The sequence below is a fragment of the Stenella coeruleoalba genome, assembly GCF_951394435.1.
Source record: "Stenella coeruleoalba genome assembly, chromosome: 8".
NCBI classification, from domain to species: domain Eukaryota; kingdom Metazoa; phylum Chordata; class Mammalia; order Artiodactyla; family Delphinidae; genus Stenella; species Stenella coeruleoalba.
Genome location: NC_137154.1, coordinates 62,570,464 through 62,589,136, shown reverse-complemented (window position 1 = coordinate 62,589,136; position 18,673 = coordinate 62,570,464). Strand labels below are relative to the sequence as shown.

Here is an 18,673-nt window from a genome sequence, read left to right as displayed (position 1 = left end):
TAAGTCTCCTGTTTGGCATTCTTGAATTTGATTTAAAAAATACATTTTCATATGTTTTATAATTAGTGCTGTTACATTAATACATATTAAGAACTTAAGGAAGGGAACTGAAGCAGTGAATAAAAATATTAATTACCTTTGGTTAAGGTAGTTTTTCTCATCAGTAAAAAGTCATCCAAAACCTAGCCAGTTTGAGATCATATATGTCTCCTATCTCATTCGAACCGCCCTTTATTCTATTAGTGTTATATATTTCTTTAGGGCCAATTATAATAATAACAACAGGTGGGGTTATGGGGTAAAATTACTGAATAGAGTTCGATGCAAGAGGGACAAAAAAAGCTACCACACAAATTTTTTAAAGCATGGGGATTTTTTTGTTGCTGTTCAATGGAAAAACAATTTTGTGATTCTTCAGTACTTTGAATTCATTCCTAAATCACTTTCTATAAATCTTAGGCCAGTTTCTTTTGCTAGAGCCTGGGCCCATGGTCAAAAATGTACTTTTACCCTATCATTTATCTCCTGTGCAGTTTTTCTTATGGTGTTTGCCAGTTTGTGGTCAAACAGTGAAGCCAGATAAAAACCATTTACAGAGTTTCCTCATTTGACCTTGATTTTCTGTTAGCCTTGCCATGTTGAATGAGGCAGAAATAGAGGCAGGAGAGTTTCTGTGGTAGAAAAAGCCAAATATGTTGTCTGATTTTGGCAAAAACACAAAGAACTTGTTTGGTATGTTCTGTTGCTAAGCATTTTATACTTTAAAATCTATTTTCATTACCTCTGCAAATAGACCGTAAGACAATCAACTAAATGTATTAATATTAAATCTCACAATAATTTTTAGGAACACAAGCTAGTGATTAACCCATTGGCTTTGTAAACCAGTTCAAACTTCTAGTAAATCAGAGCTTTTACTGACAACAAAGTTACTTTTTTTTTTTTTTTTTTTTTGCGGTAGGCGGGCCTCTCACTGTTGTGGCCTCTCCCGCTGCGGAGCACAGGCTCCAGACGCGGAGGCTCAGCGGCCATGCCTCACAAGCCCAGCCGCTCCGCGGCATGTGGGATCTTCCCGGACCGGGACACAAACCTGCGTCCCCTGCATCGGCAGGAGGACTCTCAACCACTGCGCCACCAGGGAAGCCCCAAAGTTATTTTTGAGAAATATAAAAGCCCTGCTATAACTTCTTATCCAAAAACGTTGTTCCTGACAAATTTGAAACAGTTAAATTGGTGTTTTGCCAAAAAAAAAAAACAGTCATAAAGTAAAATATTCTCTTGAGGGGAAAAGTTTACATCACCTTTAAGCAGGCATGGTGACAAACTCATAGAGGAGATTATGTTTTGACCCATCATCAACAGCATGATGAGTCTCAAAAGAACTTAGCTAAGTGAAAAAGCCGAGTGTGAGAAATTATATACTACATCACATGAACTTCTAGAAAATCCTGAAAGCAGATCACTGGTTGCCTAGTGCTGATGGGGGGAATGAGGGGATTGACTACAAGGGGGCAGGAGGGAACTTTTTAGGATGAAGGAAATGTTCTATAACTTGATTGCAGTGGTGGTTACAGGGTATATGTATTTGTTAAAACTCATCAAATTATCTTTAAATGGGTGTGTTGTATATAAATTATATGTTTAAAAGTTAATTTAAAAAATAGCTAAAGTTATTTGACAACTCCTCTCATCAAGAGATGGGGTCTCTGTTTCCTCTTCTTGAATCTGGTGGTCTTTATGACTGCTTCAACCAAGAGAATATGGCAGAAATAACTCTATGTTACTTCCAAGGCTAGGTCATAAAAACTCATGCAGCTTCTTCCAGGTTCTTTTGGGATACTTGCTCTGAGGGAGGCCAGCTGCCACGTAAAAAGTCTACTTTGAGACGACCATGCTAGAGAGAGCACGTGTAGGCTCTGTGGTTAACCAACTGAGTCCTGCCTTCCAGCCCACAAAGTGCCAGGCCTGTGAGTGAAACCACCTTGGATCCTCCCAACCAGCCCATGCATCCGCTGAGTATTGCTGAGTTGATCTCATTGATCCCACAAGGAGCAAGAGATCACCAATTACTAACCTACAGAATCTGAGATTCGGTTGTTTTAAGCCACTGAGCTTTGATAGTGCATTAGTTGTCCATCGCTATATGACAAATTACCCCAACGTTTAGTGATTGAAGACAACAATAATCACTTATTATCTCACGGTTTCTATGCATCAGGAATTTAGGAGCAAGTTGACTGGGCAGTTCTAACTTGGAGTATCTCATGAGGGCAGATGTTAGACAGATTCTGTCTCTGCCTAAAGGAGCTTTCAGTCTAGGAAGAGGGAGGGGCAGACAAATTAATAGGCAACTGCAACAGAGCTAGATAACCCCTGGAACAGGGGTAGAAGCAGAGTGCTAAGGGAAAACCGAGCCCAGCCTTGAGGGTCAAGGAAAAATTCCTAGAGGAAGTGAGGTCTAAACTGAGTCTTGACAGTGGGCAGGAATGAGTCAGTTTGGAGGGTGTGAGAGGGGCTGGGACAGAGGCCTGGGCAGGTACAAAGGCCTAGAGGTGAAAATGAACATGACGAGTTTCTCATGGAGCTGAAAGAAATTTACTAATGGTTAGATCATAGGGTCCCAGAGAGAAGCAAGGAGCGAGAGGGGAGGCTGGAGAAGCAAGCAGGGGCAGATCCTGATGGGTCCTCTGAACCACGCTCTTTTATGATAACTAATGTTCACTCTGGCCCCAGTGTGGAGGAGGATGGGAGAAGTCAGGATGGGGACAGTTTCCGGGATGAACTCCACTGACCACAGTTCCAATCTTTTTCTGCCTAAGAGCCTCTCCCTTAGGTCTAGTTTCTGGTCCAAGAAACATGTCTCAGGATCTGCCTTTTGCCAGATTGCAGCGACTGGCAAAAAGAATGACCTCATCTTCCTGGCTCAAGTTATCAGCTTGCCTAATCTCTGGAGCCTTCTATGACTCAGGTGAGATGCCTACCTCCACACCAGGAAGTAGTCTATGAAGCTCCACCTCCAGCAAACATATGAAAGGAATTATTATTTTTTTAACATCTTTATTGGAGTATAATTGCTTTACAATGTTGTGTTAGTTTCTGCTGTATAACAAAGTGAACAGTTATACTTATACATATATCCCCATATCTCCTCCCTCTTGCGTCTGCCTCCCACCCTCCCTATCCTACCCCTCTAGGGGGAGCTGATCTCCCTGTGCTATGCGGCTACTTCCCACTCGCGATCTATTTTACACTTGGTAGTGTATAGATGTCCGTGCCACTCTCTCATGGAGTAACACTACCTCATATCTGGAGAATAGGGCAGTATAGATAATAATTTCCACCTTTTAAGGACTGTATTCATATAATTTTTCCCCCTTGCTTTTTTTATTATTGTGGTAAGAACACATGAGATCTGCCCTCTTAACAAAATCTTAAGTGTATAATACAATATTGTTAGCTATAGGCACTATATTTAATAGCAGATCTCTAAAATTTATGCATCTGGCATAAATGAAACTTTGTTGAATAGCAGCTCCCCATTTCCCCCTCCTATGAGCTTGATTATTTTAGATATTCCGTATAAGTGGAATCATGTAGTATTTGTCCTTCTGTGACTGGCTTTATCCATGTTTATCCATGTTGTTGCAAATGGTAGTATTTTCTTCTTCCCTTAAAGATACGTAATATTCCATTATATGAATGTACCATGTTTTGTTTATCCATTCATTTTTCAATGGACATTGAAGTTGTTTCCATATTTTGGTTATTGTGACTAATACTGCAGTGAACACAGGAGTGAAGATATCTCTTTGAGATCCTGATTTCAATTCTTTTGGATAAATACCCAGAAATAGGATTGCTGGATCCTATGGTAGTTCTATTTTAAATTTTTTGAAGAACCTCCATACGTTTTTTCCCAAATTTTAAATTCACAATTCAGTAGCTTTCCTGTCTATCAGAAACACTGATTTAGAATAGACTATGGGAAAATGTGTCATTTAAAAATATCACAAAAAGAACAAAGTGTTTAACTACATACTGCTAGCATATGTTCAAAACCTAAATAATAATTTTTTTAAAGTTCTCAAAACTTTTGACTTAGCATATTGCATTGGAAAGGAAATGCGTGCCTGAAGAGAAAATATATAACATTGAAGAATGTCAATTCTTTCCAAAGAAATGTATAAGTTTAATGCAGATCTACAAAAAAGTATTTGTTTGCAGAAGGGAAAATAATTGGGACATTTTCAGGACTATAATTCAATATTAGCACATCCAAGTTAGTGTGCTGTATTTTTAAATGAAAAGAAATAATGAGGTTTTGGGTTACTCCCTACACTTCATATGGTGTTGAAAAACACTAAATATTTTACCTTTTATACAGCACACTAGCTAAGAAAACCATTGCAAAAGACCACATTATGTGATTCCTTTTAGAAGATATTTCCAGAAAAAGAAAAGATTTCCAGAGACAAAAATTGAGAGAGGGGGCTTCCCTGGTGGCGCAGTGGTTGAGAGTCCGCCTGCCGATGCAGGGGACACGGGTTCGTGCCCCGGTCGGGGAAGATCCCACATGCCGCGGAGCGGCTGGGCCCGTGAGCCATGTCCGCTGAGCCTGCGCGTCCGGAGCCTGTGCTCCGCAGCGGGAGAGGCCACAACAGTGAGAGGCCCACGTACCGCAAAAAAAAAAAAATTGAGAGACTTCAGTTAGGGCTGTACACAGTAGGGTCACCAGCAGGGGGACCACTTGGAGACAGAACTGTCCAAATGAGGGATGTGTAGCTCAACAGTGCGCTGCAGAGAGAAGTCTTTGGGTGCTGAAATTGAAAGATCCTTCTAGTGAATGCACTTGACTTTGCGAATTGCTCATTGTGGTGTCTAGAGAGACTGAGAGACATAGGATACAGAACCACACTTTGTTGATCTTATTTTCTTTAAGAACATGAAATTTGGAGTAAGTCCAGAGTTTTTCTGAAGCTGCTTACCAGCTGTGTGACCTTGGATAAGTTACTTCTCTTTTCTGCACCACAATTCCTCATCTGTAAATGGAGATAATATTGCATACCTCTCTGGGCTGTTCGGAAGATTAAATAAATGCCTGGTACAATTCCTGGCATGTAGTAGGTTCCCAATAAATATTAATTCTCCATCATACTCCTTCTAAAATATTATTTTAGAGGGAATGCCAGAAAGTAGGAGCTCTTCTGGGTCATATTTCCCATGTGGCTGGTCTAGTGGGACCCAAACATGCATCTCTGACCCAGCTGCAAACCTGTACACCCAGCTGCCTACTCAACATCAGTTAGATGTATCACAGGCCCCAAACTCATTATCTCCTACCCCCTCTAACCTGCCCCTTCTCCTTGAGGCTGTGTCCATATTCAGTCAATAGCACCAGCATCTACTTAGCTGTTCAAGCCTGAAGATGGGAGTTATTCTCAACTCTTTCCTTTCCCCAGACCCTAGACCTAATCAACCTTCGAGTTCTGTCAGTCTACCTAGAAATTCGGTAGATTGAACCCATTCATTAATTTTAATCAAAAATATTTGTTGAGCAGCTCGCTTTGAACTAAGCACCATGTCAGGTTCTGTCTTCACTGCCTTCTCCCTAATCCAGGTCACAGTTTTCTCCTATTGACTGAAGAAATAGGTTCCCAACTAGTTGCCCTGAATCTACTTTTTATTTCCTCTAATCCTTTCTCCACGTTCTTCCAGAGATTCATTCCTTTGCTTCAGACCTTAAGTGGCTTCCCACAGAGCCCTCAGGAAAGAATTACTGACACAACTGGTAAGGCTTTCTAAAATCCAGGCCCCCCAGGTCTAGGGCAGGTTCCCTGCTATGTGCTCCAGTCACTGGTTGGCTTCCCCCAGAAACACACCCTGAGACTGAGATTTGAGTGCAAGTTGTTAAGTTAGGAGGTAGTCTCAGGGAGCTCTGGTAGGAGGATGGGGAAATGAGGAGGGAAGGAAAAGAAGCCAATTCAGCATGCGTTGATGAACAAGTTACTGGGAGATGGGTAACTGGGGCTCAGCCTCAGTGGAGAACTCTGGGAGACAGTGTATGCTATGGACTGAACTGTGTCCCCCCAAAACGTGTATGTTGAAGCTCTAACCCCAAATGTGACTGTGTCTGGAGATAGGGCCTATAGGGAGGTAATTAAACATCAAGGAGACCCTACAGTGAGATGGTCATGGTGGGACCTTGATGCAATAGGATTAGTGTCTTCAAAAAGAGGCACTGGAGAGTTCTCTCTCTATCTCTCTGTCTCTCTGTCTGTCTCTTCTCTCTGTCTCTCTCTCTGTCTCTGTCTCTCTGTCTCTCTGTCTCTGTCTCTGTCTCTGTCTCTGTCTCTCTCTCTGTCTCTTTGTCTGTCTCTCTGTCTGTCTCTGTCTCTCTCTGTCTCTCTCTCTCTCTCTCCACACAAGAGGTCACGTGAGCCCACAAACCAGGAAGAGACACTTCACCGGAAACCAAGCATGCTGGCACCCTAATCTCAGCCGTCCAGCCTCTAAGAACTGTGAGAAAAAAATTTCCTGTTGTTTAAGCCACTCAGTCTATGGCATTTTGTTAATGGCAGCTCAAGCTAAGACAGCATGGAACAACCTCAGAGTTGCCAGGGTGCTCTGGGTGGAAGCCGGGTAGTTAACTCTCAATCCTCATTTGCCATTGGTTTAGGGCTGCACCTGAAGGCACTGATTCCCCAGCAATCACGGCCTGCACCATGCAAGGGCTGAGCTCCTGTTCCCCTGAGCCAGAAAAGTTCTCACTCAGCCTGAGAGTCCCTGGCGGGAAGAAGCCTCTGGCTTGCCTGGTGAGCGCTAAGGGATATGGGCAGGGCAATAGTGTCTACCATAGCTCCCAGAAAGCATTTTATCTCTGCTTTGTGGTTCTCTTTACCCTGTAGTGACCCATCAGCTAATCTGTTAGTTCTTATAAGGGTGCAGATGATACCTCTCTGCTTCACCAATATACCACCAGGGCTAAGCACAGAGCCTGATATGTAATAGGTGCTCAAGAGATATTTAGTGAATGTGTGGATAAATCAAATATGGTGATCCTTTCAGAAAGTAACCCAGTCACGGCATGCTTTGTATTTGACAGAGAAATTACACATGCAGCAAAAAAACCTCTAAGTTATTGTTACATCTGAATCCCTATATTCACATAAGTCACTGAAATTTCTTAACAATGCCAATTAAGGGCCTTACTAGGCTTTCTAAGTAAAGCTTAGTATGTTCATTTTTATCCCTTTGCAGCAAATACAGTCCCGATATCTTTTTTCTAGACCCGGGTCCAGGGAAGATGCAAACGCTCCACACGTTTTGCTGGGGCCGGGCAGCAGCTTGGCTCAGCCCGGGGAGCTGGCTCCCAGCTGCTCATCAGCATGAGTGCAAACAGGTGGAGCATAAAAAGGTGGCCTTATAGAGCTTGGATTTAATCCTGTGAGCACTGTAGAGCCGCGGAATGTTTCCCAGCATGCCCAAAGCAAGACTTTAGAAAAATGAATGGAACAGTGATATTTAGGCAGGGATGGAATGGGAAGAGACTGGAGGCTGGGGAACAAAAAGAGAGGAAAGAAGCCTGAGACAGCGTGGCTGACAGAAACTTTTGAGCTGTGTGAAACTTTCCACTGTGGGTCACTAGGCTGATTGCGGACAGAGAAATCACTGTGGTGAATGAATCAAAGTATACCCCTTCCTGTTATGTTCTCTTTGAAGTTATTTCCTAAAGCGCCAAAGGGGTTTTGTAAGAAGAGCAATAGGCAATCATAAAAGTTCCCTGTAAACAATCAAGAACGCAAGTTCCCATAGCTGTGTAGGTTTAAAAAGGAGGCAAAATGGCATTGATTTTGGTGTGTTCCTGGGATAATGCACGAAATGTTCCATGTGTACCACACTTGACTTTCTCTGAAACTAATAAACTCTGTGCTTTTAAGGGTAAAACTTTGTCTAAACTTAAAATATTCCTCGTCAAATGCTCTGTATCTTGATTGTAGTGGTGATTACTTGCTGATACTCATGTGTCAAAACTCATCAAATTCTACATTTAAAATTGGTGAGTTTGTAAGTTATGCCTCAGTAAAGCTGATTTTTAAAAATTGAATACAGTTCAAATATACCCAGAGATTAATCCAGGCAAATAATATATATGTATGATTCCATCTACATTAAACCCCAGAAAATGCAAGCTAATGTATAGGGCGAGAAAGCAGATCAATGGTTGCTTTGTCGTGGGCAGGGTAGGGTCAGGAGGCAGGAATTACACAGGATCATAAGACTCTTATGGTAGTAATGGGTATGTTCATAATTTTCAGTGTGCTGTCAGTTTCAAAAGTGTATACATATGTCAGAACATATTTCAATGAAATGGCGTATCTCTTTACCCCTGCCTGTAGAGTTTATGATGTTGGGAACCATGACCTTCACTACTATATCTCCAACATCTAACCCAGAGCCTGGCGTATACTTGTTGAATAAATTAACAGTTTGGGAAATATTAGCATAGTGGGATGAATCTAGTTCCCAGTTCCGTCATGTTCTAACTATGTAAATGTCTCTAAATCACTGAATGTCTCTAATCTCAATTTGCTCACTGGTGAAATAGAGTTAATAATGTTGATCTCATAGGATTGTTGTGAGGGTTACAAATGATGTATGTAAAAAGTTACAAAATAGACTTTGGCAATGATAGATGCTAAATAAGTGGTAGCTTTTATTACTATTTGTAAGACATGCCTCATAATTTCTGGGGATTAGAATGTATTTATTATTTTACACGTATGCACTTTGGAGTATACTCATATAGCCATTTCAAATAGGGAGTAATGTAAACAGCTTTAGCCCATAATGGATCACTGCATAAGTGTGATAATTAATGGATTATTCCAGAAAGTGGATTTAAAAATGATATAGACTTAAAACTAGGTAGAATTGCTTTCAAAAATAAGCCAGCACAGTGGTTTCATGGGTGCATACATATGTCAAAATTTGTGCAGTTTATTATATGTCAGTTATATTGCAATCAGGCTGTTTTCTTTAAAAAATTAAGCCACCAACGAGTGGAATTAAATACATGAAATAGCTCTATTATTTAGGATGAAGTTTGATTAATATAATAATTTTTTTAACCAAAGGGATCTGTCTCCGTTATTTGGCTTCTATTTGAGGACAATTTAATTGTTTCTCAGACAGTTCTTTTTTTAATTGAGATTTGAACTGCAGTTTGACAAATGTCAATGACATCACTGCTGAAACTGCACTCCTTAAATGTAAATATTTGCTGAAAGTTCATCTTGCTTTGACAGTACAAAAGGAAACTTATCCCCATTTCAGAATTGATGGTTGCTTTTTATAGTGATGCCTGAAAAATACGCATAATGCCAGTTTGTTTGTTTTTTTTTTGCAGTACGTGGGCCTCTCACTGTTGTGGCCTCTCCCGTTGCGGAGCACAGGCTCCGGACGCTCAGGTTCAATGGCCATGGCTCACGGGCCCAGCCTCTCTGCGGCATGTGGGATCTTCCCAGACCAGGGCACGAACCCGTGTCCCCTGCATATGCAGGCAGACTCTCAACCACTGCGCCACCAGGGAAGCCCTGTGTATCTTTTTGAATTAAGAGTTTTTTCTGGGTATATGTTCAGGAGTGAGATTTCTGGATCATATGGTAACTCCATTTTTAGTTTTTTAAGGAACCTCCATACTGTTCTCCATAGGGGCTTCACCAATTTCCATTACCATCAACAGTGTAGGAGGGTTCCCTTTTCTCTAAACCCTCTCCAGCAGTTATTGTTTGTAGACTTTTTGATGATATGGCCATTCTGACTGATGTGAAGTGATTCCTCAATCGTAGTTTTGATTTGCATTTCTCTAATAATTAGCGATATTGAGCATCTTTTCATGTGTCTATTGGACATCTGTAGGTCTTCTTTGGAGAATGTCTATTTAGGTCTTCTGCCCATTTTTTGATTTGGTTGTTTGTTATTGAGTTGTATAAGCTGTTTATATATTTTGGAAATTAAGTCCTTGTTGGTCACATCGTTTGCAAATATTTTCTCCCAGTGTATAGGTAGTCTTTTCATTTTGTTTATGGTTTCCCTTGCTGTGCAAAAGCTTATAAGTTTGATTAGGTCCCATTTGTTTATTTTGCTTTTATTTCTATTGCCTTGGGAGACTGACATAAGAAAACATTGCTATGATTTATGTCAGAGAATGTTTTGCCTGTGGTCTCTTCTAGGAGTTTTATGGTGTCTTGCTTATATTTAAGTCTTTAAGCCATTTTGAGTTTATTTTTGGGTATGGTATGAGGGAGTGTTCTAACTTCATTGATTTACATGTGACTGTCCAGTTTTCCCAACACCATTTCCTGAAGAGACTGGCTTTTTTTCCATTGTATATTCTTGCCTCCTTTGTCAAAGATTAATTGACCATAGGAGTGTGGGTTTATTTCTGGGCTCTCTATTCTGTTCCATTGATCCATATGTCTCTTTTTGTGCCAATACCACACTCTTTTGATTACTATAGCTTTGTAGTATTGTCTGAAGTCTGGGAGGGTTATGCCTCTAGCTTTGTTCTTTTTCCTCAGGATTGCTTTTGCAATTCTGAGTCTTTTATGGTTCCATATAAATTTGGATTATTTGCTCTAGTTCTGTTAAAAATGTCATGGATAATATGATAGGGATCCCGTTAAATCTGTAGATTGCTTTGGGTAATATGGCCATTTTAACAATCTTAATTCTTCCAATCCAAGAGCATAGGGAATCTTTCCATTTCTTTGAATCATCTTCAGTTTCCTTTATCATATAAACCTCATCAAGGAGGTGAAAGACATATGCTGAGAACTACAAAACATTAATACAGGAAACTGTATGAGGTTTATTCTGATAAACTGATGAGGTTTATTCCTAAGTATTTTATTTCTATTTTTTGGTGCAATTTTAAAAGGGATTGTTTGTTTGCAATGAAATATCAGAAAGGGAAAGTAAAAGAACAATCCCTTTTAAAATCACATCAAAAAAATAAAATACTTAGGAATAAACCTGACCAAGGAGGTGAAAGACTTACATGCTAAGAGTTTGAGAAGGATCCATATAAGCTCTTTTTTGTATGTTTGGTAGAATTCCCCAGTGAAGCCATCTGGTCCTGGACTTTTGTTTGCCTGGAGGTTTGTTGCTGTTGTTGTTGTTGTTGCTGTTTTAATTACAGATTCTATTTCACTTATAGTAATTGGTCTGTTCAAATTATCTATTTCTTCTCGATTCAGTTTTGGTGGGCTGTATGTTTCTAGAAACTTGTCCATTTCCTCTCAGTTGTCCAATTTGTTGGCATATGATTGTTCATAGTATTCTATTATGGTTTTTTATTTCTGTGGTAACAGTTATTATTTCTCCTCTTTCACTTCTTAGTTTGTTTATTTGGGTCCTCTCTCTTTTCTTCTTGGTGAGCCTGGCCAGAGGTTTGTTGATTTTGTTTATCCTTTCAAAAAACCAGCTCTTGGTTTTATTGTTTTTTTTTCTATTTTTTTAAATCTCTATTTTATTTATTTCCTCTGTGATCTTTATTTTTTCCTTCCTTCTGTTGACTTCAGGTTTTGTCAGGGAGCTTTTAATCTAATAGAAAAGAAGTGTTTATTTTTAGCCTATATCCTTTATATAGCTTAGTTCTCACAATATACCTATGAGATTATTATTATCCCCATTTTACACATAAGGAAACAGGCTTAGAGAAGTTGACACTTGTCAAGGGTTACACTCATGGGGAATGACAGCCTGGATTTCAGTTCTCAGCTCTCTGACTCTGAGCATCATTTCCTTAATCTTCTTGTGTTGCCAAGATCTGTACAGTTGGGCTTCTGCCTCAGTTTCCTTGCCTGATATTTCAGTTTCTGGCTTAGGCTGAGCCCTGCTCCAAACCCCAGACAACTTGGCTAGAAATCATACACCCAACTCTTTCCTCCCCATCCACACATCCCCCAGTTAGGGTTCTGCTATAGATAGTCCACTTGCCTGGAAATAAAAAGCATTGCTCCATGTTGCAAAATAACTTCTAGGAACTAGCCAGAGGACTGTTCCCTTTCATCTATAATTCACCCTCATGGTTCTTTTGAGTTTCACACTCAGCATCAGACACTTCAAAAAGTAAACAAGCTATGTAATAGGAATAGTAAACAAAGAAGGAGGTGGCACTGATTTATGCAAACTTCATTCTTTGACCTCTTAGCCACGGCAGTATACCTAATGGTCCCAGCATCCTTTCCCTATGAATGGATGTAGCAGACAGTAGCGCTCATGTGACTCATCCCAGATCGCATCTCAGCTCTGCCCGTCTCTGTCAAGTCTCTGGAAAGAGCAGAAAGAGTGGAATAGACTCTGAGGGGGTCATCTGCACAGGACAGACATTACATAGACCACGGGAGCCCTGGTCTGTGGTCACGGCTTTGAATTCTTGTAGTCCTCCCCCTGCCCCTCTTCTGCTTCCTTGGTGAGCAAGGAGCTTACTTCCTATTGGCTCATTTATTCCCATTGAATTACCCAGTGCAGGGGGAGGGGTAATATTTGCTGCTGCCTCAATCGCTTTATCTTACTTAGAATGGCAGAATTTAGCATTTAGGTTGAAATTAAATTGAAATATAGGTATTGAAATTGAAATTAAATTTCAATTTAGGTATTGAAATGTATCATTGCAAGTTCTCACTGATGGTTGTAACATTTTCTCTGTATGTTACTCAACGCAATCCATTCGACCCCAAGACATTCAATATGACATTTAGTGAGAACTCTTTAACAAAATTCCGTCAACCATTCCCCATATTCAGACTGACACTTTTGATGATCATAAACCAGACTTTCAGCAATCTTCTATAGACCCTACGTCACTCTGATTGACACCTGTTATTTACTTAAGCATCCCTTCCCTCCACTCACATACCCAACAGACAGTCATACCTGCCCAACCCAAGCTCAAGTTTGCCTTGGACCTTCTGAGCCTCTAACTGTGTGTAGCTGGATCCTTTTATTGCATATCCCCCAGTCCTCTTTCCCTTGGCCACACCACGGGCAACAGCTCTGTAAGTCACTCAAACTCTTTTGCACTCATCCCCCATCAGATAAAATGTAAACATGTTCATGGTCAGCAGTTTGGTGGCTCGTGGTTTCCTTTAATTCAAAGTTAAAGCCCCGTTCAGGGTTTGCCATTGTTTCTGTACAAGTCCAAGGATCGTTATTTGTTTACTCTGAACATGAAGGTGACCCATAGAGCTCCAACCTGACTGACAACAGCATCCTGAAGTCAGTACGTAGATGATTTGGGGCTTATGTGGAGTTTACCTGCATCTTGAAAACTTTTGAGTCTTATCTGATCTAGTGCCCTAAGAAGTAATACAAAGTAAAATTTCAAAGCTTTGCATCAATATTTTCCTCTTGGGACTCCATTCAAGTCTAGAAAATTTTGTGGTCAAACTCCATAATTTTTTTGCCTACAATGTTGACTGTATACTTTTTGGCAAATTGCAGGCATTCTTTGTTGCAAATTCTTTTGAAATCATTGGCAAATGTTTAGTAGCATTGATAATATTGACCACAAATTAGTTCTAAACTTAAAAGAAAAAAAATTATTTTGTCTTAGATGTTCTGAAACCTGACTAATTAAAGTGTATTTTTTCCTTTTCTCAAGTCCATGTGCTATTTCTCTCTTAGAAATTTTTAAATGATCTCAGTGTATTAAGTGTCTGTCAGAAGACTACACACGCTGATGGCTGCTAGCCTATATTCAAATCTCTCATTTTATTGTTGGTGAATATCAGTAGGCAACCTGTGCTTGGCACTCTAAGTAAGGTTACTGTCACAACTCGGAAAATACTCTAGAATTCAATACATTTTCCAAACATTCATTTATTATTCATTCGTTCAACTAATTGATAGCTAGTGCTTACTACGTGCCAGACATTGTTCTGGGTTTTAGGCCTTAAAATGATGAAAAAAGATAGACAGTGTTTCTGCCTGCATGGAGCTTATATTCTAGTGGAGGGTCAGATGTTTAACTGAATGAGTGAATGAATGAATGAAAGTGGAGAGACGGAAGAGGCTGGGATTGGGCTGGATTGCGGTCACAGCAACCAGCAATCCTTGATAGTGCTTGAGGGCTTAAACAGAGCCAGAAGGAGGTCAGTTCTGGGTGTCTGAACCAGTTTGCGACCTTATACACTGGTAGCCCCTATCAGAAGCCCTGTCTCCATATTTAAATGCTTGGGAAGTTGTTGCTGCCTTCACCTCTGTCCTTCCTTATACACCCGTTTCCTCTGTAATGTTGGTTCTGGTTACAGTCTTCCCCCCTCTTGGCTGGTTCCCCCTCTGCCAGCCTCCTTGCAATTGACACTTCTTTGGCCTGGCTCTTGCTTCCCCTCTTTGCCTCCATCCTTAGATACTCTCCTTGGATCCCTTCTTACCTCTGTGTTCCACAGCTATTGGCCAGCTCTATCTCAGTCTGAGCCCAGCTCTAGTTTCTAGGTTGGAGCCTTAGACATGACCTGACCTAACTGGGGGAAATCAGATGTCAGGGACTGGGGCCCAGCAGCAGTTTCCAGACAGTGGTGGTGCTCAGATCCAGGCAAGAAACAAGATTGGGGTTGCAGGGGGTTATCTAATTTGGAGCAGGATCATGACTGGGAGGACAAGACTGGCAGGAGAGGGTCAAGGGGTCAGGGATTCAGGCTAGGCTCCCCGCCCGGCAGGGTAACTAAAGTGCAAAGCAGAAAGTTACGGTAAGATCCAGTCTTATAGACAGGCAAGCATAACAGGGGCTAGGGACAAGGCTGCAATTTGGTGAGCACAGGGGGCACACCAAACCCAGGCTGTATTAGTACTAATTCCAGCTTCCATACCTGGGGGTCTGAAACTATTGATCTGACAGGCTGGTTAGGGCTGAGACTCACAGAGAGTACTTGTTCAAAGCACAGACTTTGAGAGGAGACAGAAGAGGGTGTGAATCCCAACTCTGCTATTTATTAGCTCTGTGACCTTGGGCAAATTGCTTTACCTCTCTGATCCTCAGTCACCTTACCCGTAAAATGGAGATGGTAACACCTGCCTTACATGGATGTGGTGAGGATTAAATGAATGAATTGGGGAAGACTATGAGGCCTCCTCAAAAAGGAAGGCCAATAAACAAGTCTCTGAGCATCTGGGGCAAGTGGGGAGGGGACAACAGTCAGCAGCACAACGCCGGCACGGCCGGCTCTGGTTTCAACAGTAGTCTAACGTGGTCCTTCAGGTCTGGCTGCTGGAGAGACTAACACCCAGTGGGGTGCCCTCCCACTGGGTCCGGGGGAGTGGTTGAGTGTTGGCCCATTTGTCTCTACCACATGCTCATGTGTACAGTACTCTTGTATTTGCCATGGCTCTGCCGTCAGCTCATAACCTCCCTGAGCCCTGAGCCAGCGTGTCTCCTTCTTTTAAACTCAAACAACGTTGACCCAACATTGAAAATGGGCATATACATATGGCTTCTATTGCTGGGTCTGTTCCGTGTACCAGTGTTGGGTCTTCGTTGCTGCGTGCGGGCTTTCTCTAGTTGCGTCTAGCAGGGGCTACTCTTCCTTGCAGTGCGCCAGCTTCTCATTGCATGACTTCTCTTGTTGCGGAGCATGGGCTCTAGACACACAGGCTTCAGTAGCTGCGACTTGGGTCGTGGGCTCTAGCGTGCAGGCTTAGTAGTTGTGGTGCCTGGGCTTAATTGCTCTGCGGCATGTGGGATCTTCCCGGATCAGGGCTCGAACCCATGTCCCCTGCATTGGCAGGAGGATTCTTAACCACTGCGCCACTAGGGAAGCCCCAGACAGTTGTTTTTAATTTCTTTACTTTCTGTCCTCTTCCATTTGGCTTTTAAAAAATGCAGAGGACGTGCTTCCCTGGTGGCGCAGTGGTTGAGAGTCCGCCTGCCGATGCAGGGGACGCAGGTTTGTGCCCCGGTCCGGGAAGATCCCATGTGCCACGGAGCAGCTGGGCCCGTGAGCCATGGCCACTGAGCCTGCACGTCTGGAACCTGTGCTCCGCAACGGGAGAGGCCACAACAGTGAGAGGTCCGTGTACCGCAAAAAAAAAATAAAATAAAATAAAAATGCAGAGGACAAAACACTGTTACAAAAAAAAAAAAAAAGCTGATGCAGAGATTTTTCTGCAAACAAATAGGCACAATTTCCAGGGAAGTGTCTAGTGCTTCATACTTTTAAATCCTATAAGATCTATGGCTAGAGAATTGATATGAAAATTATGACTCTGGTAAACTTAAATGCTGATCTTCAGAGAATGATTACTTTAAATCATAAACTCTTAAAACCTGGGATTTTGAGCAGGAAGACATCTTGGAATCTATGCAGTCTAACCTCTTAATTTAAGGACACTGAGGCTTGAGAGGTTAAAACCACACAGTGTGTTAGTAGGATCCAGAAAGGAAGCCAAGTCTCCTGGCTTCTAATGCAGTGTCTTTTAATAAGTAAGAAATGGTCATTTGTAGATTACCACTTTCATGATCTTATTTTCACAATAGGCAGAGTTGGTATATTTATACTTCCCTATTTTATAAATGAAAAAACCTGAGATTTGGATTTGAAGAGACCTGCTCATTTCACATAACTCATAAAACCAGGACTAGATTCTGGGCCTTATGACCCCTGGTCCAGGGCTTTTTTGTTATATCAGGCTGCCTGTGATGTCCAGTGTAATAAGCAAAGAAATAAACGAATATATTTTTGAAAGAGAATCAGCAGCAGACACTAATCTGGTTCATCTTTGAATTCCTCATAGCAATATACCATGTACATAATGTTCACTCAGTAAATATTTGTAATATGAAATGAATATATGAATGAATGAATGAACAACTGAATAAACAAAGGATAGACCAGGATTATGTTTCATTTTAACCAGACATTCCGTTCTTGAAATGTATGATTACTCAAGATTCTTCTGTACTTGAAAAGGAATAGGGGATAAAACCCCCAGTCAGTAGTAATGACAACATTTTGTAATTATTGTGCTTTGAATTCAAAAGCAGAGTATTAGACACAAAGGTAAGCTCTTTCAATATGTCTCTCCTATTTTGTACATAATAACTCAAAAGGCCCTCTCTGGACATGGCACAATGGTGGGAAGGAGGTGAAGGGAGAACTTTCTACTGAGCCATCGGGAAATGAAGGTTACTCCCCTTCTCCCAGTGAAGAACTAAGGTAGCAGAAGTGACCCAGGCAACCTTGAGCAGCCTTGTCCAGTAGAAGGAGAATGAGAGCAACATATTATTTATTTATTTATTTAATAAATAAATTAATTCATTAATTAAATTATTTATTGGCTGCGTTGGGTCTCTGTTGCTGCGCGCGGGCTTTCTCTAGTTGCGGCAAGCGGGGGCTACTCTTCATTGCTGTGCGTGGGCTTCTCATTGTAGTGGCTTCTCTTTGCTGTGGAGCACGGGCTCTAAGTGCACGGGCTCAGTAGTTGTGGCACACGGCATTAGTTGCTTTGCGGCATGTGGGATCTTCCCGGACCAGGGACTGAACCCATGTTCCCTACATTGGCAGACGGATTCTTAACTACTGTGCCACCAGGGAAGTCCAACGTATTTAATTAAAAGTTTTCTAGTAGCTACAGTAAAATAAAAGAAAACAGATGAAATTAATTTTGATAACATGTTTTATTTAATTCAATATGTCCAAAATATTATCTTTTCAACATCGAATCAACACAACAAGTATTGATGGGATATTTTACTTTTTTGTTGTTTTTCTGAGATGTACTTGGGGTACATCTCACTCCAGACTAGCCACATTTCTAGTGCTCAGTAGCCATATGTGGCTAGTGGCTACCATTTTGGACAGCACAGGCCTAGCCACACAGGACATGGTGATTCTGTAAAAGGAAGGTGACAGTAATCACAACACAGAGGAAGTAGTCTCCTAAGGAGCACTTGAGGAAGTTACCCTGCTTTGGTCCAATCATGTAACCCAAACCACTGCTGTTTGAAGGGAGATGCTACTACCTCGTGTTTGGCTCTTCAGCCCTGGGCAAGTACCTTAACCTTCATATAACTCAGTTTCTCATCTGTTGTCACTTGGAGCTGCTCAGATGATTATGTAGGTAAAAGCATTTAGTCAATACCTGGCAGGTAGGAAGTACTTGATTAGTAGCAGCTATAAAAATCTACTAGGGTCCCACCTTATCACACAAACCTTAACCTCATTTTAGAGTTTTATTAAAAGGTTAGTAGGGCTCCCTACGGATTGCTATCGTCTCTTCCGCAGCAAGTGGAAAGGGGCTCTTAGGTAAGGTGAATTGGAAAAAAAAAAAAAAAATGTAAAGAAACAAAAATGGTCATGAGTTGCATTATAACTAGATTTCTTCTATTAGAGGGAATCATATTAATAAAATAAGATGGTGTTCTACTTTTTTAAAGTTGTGGTAAAATGTACATAACATAAAATCTGTAACGGAGCAGGACCCTATGGGGCCTTCCCAGGACAGACCCCTCCCCCATATCCTCTGCTGTAGTTCCTCTCTGACTACCTAGATAATAGTATCTCATGCATATTTCCTGAGTTTTTCATTTGCTAAAAACCACCACCATGTGGAAGAAATGAACTACTTGACGATCATGAGCACGCAGCCCCCAGACCTGCTGGTGACTAAGGAT

The 18,673-nt window shown here is 41.3% G+C and overlaps 1 protein-coding gene across 1 annotated transcript in view; it reads left to right on the top strand.

Annotated features, from left to right (window-relative positions):
* LOC307190041 (uncharacterized protein) overlaps positions 1-2,963 on the top strand; it is a 63,781-nt gene extending 60,818 nt beyond the window's left edge. Inside the window, exon 6 of the mRNA XM_079928798.1 lies at positions 2,820-2,963. Within this exon, the coding sequence (XP_079784924.1) occupies positions 2,820-2,833 (14 nt within the window). The 3' untranslated portion in view covers positions 2,834-2,963. The remainder of the gene's footprint in view (positions 1-2,819) is intronic.
* Positions 2,964-18,673: the final 15,710 nt, after the last annotated feature.